We start from the raw sequence: 9163 nt of genomic DNA on the forward strand, positions 1-9163 counted from the left end.
GTTTCCATTATGAGTAAAATATTATAACAGGTACTTGAAAAAAACAGGTGTAATTTTTAAAAGTTAAACTTTGGTTAAACATCGTTCACATAAAAACTTGTACACAGATGTTCACAGCAGCATTGTTAATAAAAGCCAAAACGTAGAAAGCAGCCAAGTGTCCATGAACTGATGAATGGATAAACAAAACATGGTATATCCATACAGTGTACTATTTTTCAGCCATAAAAAGGAATGATCCATGCTATAACGTGTTGAAAAGTTTATGCTGAGTGAAAGCAGCCAGACACAAAAGGCCACACTGTATAATTCCATTCACGTGAAATGTCCAGAACAGGCAAATCTGTGGAGATATAAGTGGATTTGTAGTTTCCAGAGTGCAGGGGGAAGAGTAAGAAATGGCGAATGACTGCTTCTGGGTATAGGGTTTTCTTTGGAGGTGATGAAAATGTTTTGGAATTAAATAGTGGTGATGGTTTCACAACCTTCTGAATATACTAAAAACCACTGAATTGTACATTTTAAAGGATAAATTTTATGTATGGGAATTATCTCAATTTTAAAAAAGTAGTAACTAAAAAGAACTAAGAAATAAAATTAACTTCTAAAAAAATTTCAGGAGAGTGACATGATCATAGCTTTGTGGTGAATAAATTGGATGGGGAGTGGGGGTGGAGGAGCAAGAGTTCCACTGATTAGCAAATTAGAAAAATCATTCATAATCATTGAAAATATAAAACCTGTTCTATATGATGTATGTAAAGACTTTTGCCAAGAGATGTTTGGAAAAATTAAAGAATAGCTATTAAAAAAAAATCTTAAGAAACCCAAGCAGCACTTCGTCTTCAGAACATGAACTGAGTGCAAGAGCAGAATGGAGTGGCTGTTCTCAACATGTTATGCCTTAAAATTTTATCAGCTTTGTAGATAAAGGCTTACTTTATATTTTCTTATTTACTCTATTGAACATTCATTTTAATTGTTAACTTCTTCCCCTTCAGGATGATACATACACAGAAAGCTATATCAGCACAATTGGTGTGGATTTCAAAATAAGAACTATAGAGTTAGATGGGAAAACAATCAAACTTCAAATAGTAAGTAATTTTTGGACTAGAAATTTTTTTTTAATTATTTTGGTAAATTTAGAATGTATTTGTTATTTTTTAATATGTTAACAAAATTAAAGTATCTTAAAAGTCATTCATCCATGACAGAGTGGTAGAATAAGAATTGTTTAGATTAAAAATGATTTAAGATTACCTTCCTCATTGAATTTTTTATTCATAAAGCGGGGAAATACATGTTTTAAATCAAACTTGGTCCTAGTTCTTTTTCTTGTGCTTTTATTAGTAGGGCCTAAGGGATCTAAGTTGAAGTTTACCTTGTCTTATAGCAAAAGTATATTGAGCAATTTTCGTATGTTTTTTTATTGGGCTGAATACTGTGGAACATTAGAAGAAACCTAGGAGAGGTTCTTCATATGTAGTTTAGTTGAAGAGTGTTTATTAGATGGTATGTACCAACTCTGTAGAAACAGAATTTTATTGGAAGGGAACTTAGCTTTTCTTACATATTTTACAGCTCAGAAAATGAAAGCTGAAGAGATTTAATGACTTGCCTGCAGTTACTAGCAGAACCAAGCTCTCTGTTTTCAATATTTCATGTCCCTATGCCATCCTTACCCCCTCATCCATCCTTATATCCCCAACCCTGAGTTAAAAATAGGCAGTTGTAATAGAAACTTAATGCGGATGGGTCTGGGTACTACCAGTGTGGACATACCTATCGTCTTAAAAAAAAATCTCTGGGTATCTTTTAGAGTTGGCTCTTAGTATGAGGAAACATAGAAAACAAGTGAATGTTCTGTTTATGAAATTGATAACACCCTGAACTGGAAGGAGTTCTGAATTTGGAGTCAGAAAACTTGGATTTGTTGTCTTCATTCTGGTATTTATTAGAGTCATGGGTTTAACTTACTTCAGCCTTTTTCCTGAGACTCAGTTTCTTACCTCTAAAATGAGTGTGATGATGCTTGATTTACTAATAAGAACCAAATCTATAGCTCTGTATATATGCTAATGTATGCAAAAGCCCTTTGTAAACTTTTGGGCAAAATGTTACTGATCATATGACATACCCAGACAAATGGATATTTGATAGTTATTTTTTTAGTTGCTCTCTTACGTGACTCTGATAAGGAAAAGTACATTACAAAAGAATTGTGGATATTGATAAAAGTGAACACACTTGATATCCTAAATTAGGACTTGCTAGGATGTAGTTATCAGAGATAGCTTGAAATAGTTTTTACCAGTGAACAGATTATCTTCCATATTGTTTTTTCCTATTATATGTAGAGTGCCAACTTGGCACCATAAAGAATATTTCAGAAAGAAGCATGCAAGCCTGTAACTACTGATGTGAAATGAAGGTGTTATGTGTGATCATTTGTCTTCATAAGATTTGGGTATATCTTTGTGAAACATTTATATATTGCCACTTTCCTGTGGCTGGAAGGGATCTTACAGGTCACTCAGTCAGTCTTCTTTCATCTGTAATAGGAATTTCCTTTCTCTATCTGGTACCTTTTTTTGAACATTTCTGAGAAGCTCACCATTTTTCAAAGCAGCTAGTTCCATTTATAAATAACTTCTAATTGTTAATTCTTTATTTTGAGCCAAAGCCAGTTTCCTTTAACTTCTGTCTCTTAATCCTTGGCCTTTTGCAGCTGCCTGATAGAGATTAATTTCTTTTTTATTGGCAGCTTGCCATTTAGATTGATCTTACCACAGTCTTCTGCCTCTGAAGTCAGTCATGCCTTTCTGGAAGCATGTTTTCAGAACCGTTTACAATTTGGGTTACTCTTACATTTTATAAGTGCCATTTATTAAAATATGACTCCTAAAATCAAATGCAAGATATAATCCAGTCAGTATGACTACATAGGGTAAATTCTCTATTGATTTGGACTCTGAATTTCTTTTTTTTCATTCAGACTTGAGGGACTCATGCCATATTCTCATTATTGGCCCATACAGGGACATAAAAAGAAAGCCTGAGTTTACTACATTTGCTATCTCAAAGCCATTTTACCTGCTAGTTTGGATCTTAAGGTTTTTGTTTTTAAGCCCTACATTTTGTGACTAGGGCATTAGAAATCTAAATGCAGGATTTTACTTTTTAACCTTGTTACGTTTCATCTTGCCTGGTTTGAATTACCCTTCCAAGTTTTCTGGGTCTTTCAAAATGATTAGGTTTATCTAAATTTTAATTATCTATTCTTTTCGTGTTCAAGTGTGCCGTCTGGGTCTTTAACAGTTAGTGATTACAAAACATTCAGCAGTGCAGGGCATGTACAGAGTCCAGTCCCATACCATGAAAGTCCTCTTTCTGTGATGGTTTATTCATTCACGAAGCTTTATGGAGACGCTTACATTACACAGGCATTCAGATAGATTCAGGGTTGCAGGGATGAATGAAACATAGCCCCATAGGAGAAGATCCCATTTCAGTGGGAGAGACAAACATGGGAAAACCAGTTAACCCTGTGATTATGAGGGGTAATGAGGATTATGTACATAAAGGGTGATCAATTACAGAGGAAGGTACTGTTAGGATATAGAGTCAGTAGAGTTTTCAGAGTGGCAAGGAGACATTAGAAATTTTACTCTCTGGATGTCATTGCTTAGCTACAATTCTTTGTTAACATTTATTCAGAAACAATTTCTTCCTGTTCTAGTGCTATCTTTGTGAAAAGTTTGGTGGGCAGAGAAGAGAAGGGAACTAATATTTTATTGAGCAGCTTCTATAATCAGACGTTGTGCTAGGCATTTTACAAACATTAGTTCATTTAAACTTAGCAATTCCATAAAGTGAGTGATATCTGGGATATATAGACGAAGAAACCATTAGGTGACTCTTCCTAGAGTTAAATAACCAGGAACCTAAATTTGATGTTTTGTCACGTTGGCTTGACTCCAGAGGTCATGCTCCTCCAAGGATATCCTGAAAGACTTGAGGCTTCTTACTGATGCAGTAGATCTAGATAGATAGCCTCCCGACTCTCATAGGCTAGTACTTTGGACAAGAAAGGTAATGAAGCTATGGTGGCTTTTGTTTTAGATGAACAGTTGTTAACATGTCACCTTATTTGCTTCATTATCCCTCCCCCCCCAGTATGTCAAAGTTAATTATAGACATTATGACACTTTACTCCAAAAATTCTAATTATGCATCTCTATTTTACTATGTAACCATCATTATTACTTTAACAAAACTGACACTAATGCCTTAATGTTACCTAATACCCAGTATGTATTTAAATTTCTTCAAAATTGCAACTTACTTTTAACAGCTCTATGTTGGCTGGGTCTTCAGAAAGGAAGTGATTTCATTGAGTGCTCTTGAGCCCCCCCCCCCCTTTTTTTTTTTTTTTGCTATTTAGGACGCTAATGGGGATCAAGGTCAAGTTCACAGATATATTCCAAAACTTTACAATTCCTTCCCACTAAAAGCTGTTGCATCTTGATCTCCACTTGTTTTAGGCTTTAAGTCCATTTTTTGTATTTCTTTCCTTAATGATAACCATTAAGTAACCATTCTTTATTTCCCCATCAATCAAGATGTTATCTTTTACCCCTACTTTTTAGTGGGGTAGGTAGCTTTTCTAAACAAATTTTTTTAAGAATTGGGCATTGTCTAGGAGCAGTTTAAACAAAATTCTCATCGCCCTTGTTAAGATCATGGCTTTAAAAATATAACCTAATCTAATTTAATCATGGCTTTTAAAATTGAGTTTTCCTGATATTTTTAAGTTTTTTTTATCCCAGAACTTTAATGTAGCAATGTATTTGTTTCCAGTGTTGGAGCCTAAATGGTTGAAGTGTGGTAAATTGCTCTTAAAATGAATTTTATAAAAGTATTTGGAATCATCTTCCTTACATTGTTTTCCCTAGGATTAAAATAATTGTTCCTGAGATGGCTAAAGTGCTATCTTGACTGGTAGTTATCTGAACTAGGTCCTCTCAGTGCTTTGCGTTATAAATTGTGCTAGCAAGTGATTTTTGTCTTGTGTGTGAGAGATGTACTGTGTTACAGGGGTGTTAGACCAGTAGCTTTCCTAATATCAAGTCAGCCTATCTTTGCATTCATACTAGCCTGGCACAGTGCTAAAGGCTGTAGAGAATATGAAAAGTATGACATAGTTCCTGATCTCAAAGAGCTTATATTTACAATATTGGTGGCATTACTGTAAGCTAAATTAGATACTACTTTCTTTTCTAGACCTTCAGGTATTTGGCAGTTACCCTGCAGTTTAGTAGTGTGAGCACAGAGAGCTAATGTTTCCATATCAAATCCTGGTAATCCACAACTATGTAAACTAAACTGTTCTCCCTCCTCCCCTCCTTTTCCCCAACTCTGTTTTAATGGGATTGTTTGGGTTTCTTGATTGTTTTATAATAGTGGGACACAGCAGGCCAAGAAAGATTTCGAACAATCACCTCCAGTTATTACAGAGGAGCCCATGGCATCATAGTTGTGTATGATGTGACAGATCAGGTAAGTTTCAGGAGAAAATTGTGTTATACTGACAGAGCAGTAAGTTACTATTTGATAAATATCAGACTGCTTTACTTTACATATAAGCTCTCAGTATTATTTATGTGGCAGAAAACTTTGTCCGCCCCTAACAAAGTGAATGACATAAAAACTTTGTTTTAAACCAATTTTTTAAGAAAAGGTATGTTGTTTTTTTTCTCCCCTACATCATTTGAATACTTAATGAGTCGGTCAACCAAATTTTCCTATTATTTTCCTCTAGTAAATAGAAAATTTGGTAATTGGTTTTACATTTGCTTTCAAGGGACCCCAGTTATATTTATTATCAACTAAATAACTGACCATTTTGTCTAGAGTTTGTAGGGAACTGGGATTGTTTGGCTCATACTGTGGTCCTGATGCTAAGTGTTAACAGGAATTTGCCTGGTAATTAGACCTGTCAGAATTGCCAAAAGAAAAATTAGGGGTTTCTGCCTGTGGAGTATGTGGTTCAGAAACAGGATGAGCTCTGAGGAAGATTTTAAGAGGACAGTGAATATCTAAAGATTAGCTGTTGAAAGAAGGTAGGGGAATGTGCAGATAGTGTGAAGAATGTGGTCCAAGGGCCATAATCGTTTTGATCAGAAAATTAGAAAATTTCAGGATCCTTTTTTTTGCCCATCAAAGAAAACAATGAAAGAGTAACTTTGAAAATTAGAATTTATAATTCTTGTAGCAAATGTTAAATCTCATGTCAACTATGAAATCATAGCTAATTAGGAGAAAATTAGAATTATAGACTTCAGATTCAGTACTTTTAGGAGTACTGGGTGAGTGATATCAACATGAGAAAAAAAATGTTGCTAGTTTTTAAAACCTCAAGTCATTACCTTGTAATATTTAAAAATGGAAAATTTCTTCCCTTAAATATGACTATGGAAAAGAAAACAAGTATCTTTACTTTGGACCCATTTATTTAATAACTTTTGACATCTCTGGTAGTTAACACTTAGTAGGCTGTCTTATAAACCAAAATTTTGTCACGTTTCAAAAACCAGCTTTTGTAATGCATATAAATGGCATATTCCAAAACAGATTTGCCTGAGCTGTAGTTTACTCCTGAGCTGTATTTCCTTCTCAAATAAGGCATTTTCATCCTCAAGCCTTCAGATTCTGTTTTCTTATTCATATAGGTATGTATCATCATTTTAATGTCAGTTCACTTCTTCCCCAGCACTGGAGTTCTTTTTTGGTAGCTAGATTGTCTCACTAGCTCTTCTTAGGTCAGGAGAGACACATCTGTTTATCACTTGCTTCATTAGGACAGTGTGTCCAGAAGTATATTATCATTCTTTAAAATGTCTGTCTTTTTAGGAGTCCTTCAATAATGTTAAACAGTGGCTGCAGGAAATAGATCGTTATGCCAGTGAAAACGTCAACAAGTTGTTGGTAGGGAACAAATGTGATCTGACCACAAAGAAAGTAGTAGACTACACAACAGCAAAGGTATGTTTAAAGTTTGATTTTCAAACTGGATTGGAAGGTGCTGAATTTGAATTATATATGGGTATGGAGTCACACAATGGCTGCAACCACCTTAGTTTCAGAATACATGCACTAGAGTACTTTGACAGTGATAATTTGTGCAGTGTCTGTTTGGATTCAGTAAACTTAGTCCATCACTCCCCATTTCAGATGATGAAATGCACTAAGTGAAAAAGACTTTTCAATTAATTGTGCTGTATATATTCTCTTAGGAATTTGCTGATTCCCTTGGAATTCCATTTTTGGAAACCAGTGCTAAGAATGCAACGAATGTAGAACAGTCTTTCATGACGATGGCAGCTGAGATTAAAAAACGAATGGGTCCTGGAGCAACAGCTGGTGGTGCAGAGAAGTCCAATGTTAAAATTCAGAGCACTCCGGTCAAGCAGTCAGGTGGAGGTTGCTGCTAAAATTTGCCTCCGTCCTTTTCTCACAGCAATGAATTTGCAATCTGAACCCAAGTGAAAAAAACAAAATTGCCTGAATTGTACTGTATGTAGCTGCACTACAACAGATTCTTACCGTCTCCACAAAGGTCAGAGATTGTAAATGGTCAATACTGACTTTTTTTTTATTCCCTTGACTCAAGACAGCTAACTTCATTTTCAGAACTGTTTTAAACCTTTGTGTGCTGGTTTATAAAATAATGTGTGTAATCCTTGTTGCTTTCCTGATACCAGACTGTTTCCCGTGGTTGGTTAGAATATATTTTGTTTTGATGTTTATATTGGCATGTTTAGATGTCAGGTTTAGTCTTCTGAAGATGAAGTTCAGCCATTTTGTATCAAACAGCACAACCAGTGTCTGTCACTTTCCATGCATAAAGTTTAGTGAGATGTTATATGTAAGATCTGATTTGCTAGTTCTTCCTCGTAGAGTTATAAACGGAAAGATTACACTATCTGATTAATAGTTTCTTCATACTCTGCATATAATTTGTGGCTGCAGAATATTGTAATTTGTTGCACACTCTGTAACAAAACAACTGAAGATATGTTTAATAAATATTGTACTTATTGGAAGTAATATCAAACTGTATGGTGATAAGTATTGTTTTAATTCTTATGGCTAAAGGGAAATAGAGCCTTGCATTATACTCAAAACAGCCATTTGTGTGTGCAACCAGGGCATTGTAGGCCTGTCTTAGAGCAGCATCCAATATGCTTTCCAGATAATATACCCAGTAAATGACCTAGGCAGGCTTCTGTGCTGCATAGGGATTTAACCAAGCTTAGTGGTTCAGGGAGATTAAATTGTATGAAAATAAGTTTAGAATGTATGCTATCTAGCCTGTTATCTCTGACCCTTCTCTAAAACCATGTGAAATGGCTTCATTGATCAACATCGTAATTCTTCTGTGGTAGAGGTGGAAAGCAGCACACCTTTCCTAATTGGCAGAGGATTAGACTAACACATGTGCTAATATTGTTTCTTCCATGCTTGGAGTCAGATATCAACTCTTCTATCCTCCACAATTGTGTATAACTTAGGTTGGAGGAAAGTTAAAGCATTGACATAGAAAGCAGGAAATTTACTATTTGCTCTAATTTAGAAATTATATCCCTTAAAATTAGGGAAAACAGGAATGCTGGGTGGGAATGATAAATGAGAGAAATATATTTATTTCAGTCGAATTTTGCACATGTGAAAATTTTGTTAACTAGGACCTTAAAGAGCCTAGGGTTGGTTTTTATTGTGGGAAACAAAAATCTTTTGCTGATAACACTGGCATTTTAAGGTGATAGAAGTCAAAGATTGTTTCCTTGTGGTTGAAATAGCAGCCAAAACAGTCTTTACTTAGGGGCTTGGGATGTGGCTGTTGGCAACACATTTTATGGTGGGGTCTTTAATTCAATGATAAAATTTAAAACTAAAAACAAGCCAAAAATTATAGGTTTCTTTATTTTCACTAAACAGGCAATTGAAATACATGGTACAAAAATAAGTGGTAAGATTATTGTAAAATGAAATGGACAGAATAAATATTCGATTTAATTTTCCATCTATGAGAATTTCACAATAAAATCACAGTTTACTTTGTATTATAGATGTGCTTGTTGGATCTATTCATCCTCAC

General features: G+C 34.8%; 1 protein-coding gene across 1 annotated transcript in view; it reads left to right on the plus strand.

The window, feature by feature from the left end:
* Nucleotides 1-8119, plus strand: part of RAB1A (RAB1A, member RAS oncogene family) — a 29571-nt gene extending 21452 nt beyond the window's left edge. The window contains exons 3-6 of the mRNA XM_057740677.1: nt 1002-1097; nt 5467-5562; nt 6916-7047; nt 7299-8119. Coding sequence (XP_057596660.1) covers nt 1002-1097; nt 5467-5562; nt 6916-7047; nt 7299-7496 — 522 coding nt within the window. The 3' untranslated portion in view covers nt 7497-8119. The remainder of the gene's footprint in view (nt 1-1001; nt 1098-5466; nt 5563-6915; nt 7048-7298) is intronic.
* Nucleotides 8120-9163: the final 1044 nt, after the last annotated feature.

This window comes from Hippopotamus amphibius, chromosome 7 (assembly GCF_030028045.1).
Source record: "Hippopotamus amphibius kiboko isolate mHipAmp2 chromosome 7, mHipAmp2.hap2, whole genome shotgun sequence".
In the NCBI taxonomy this organism is placed as follows: Eukaryota; Metazoa; Chordata; class Mammalia; order Artiodactyla; family Hippopotamidae; genus Hippopotamus; species Hippopotamus amphibius.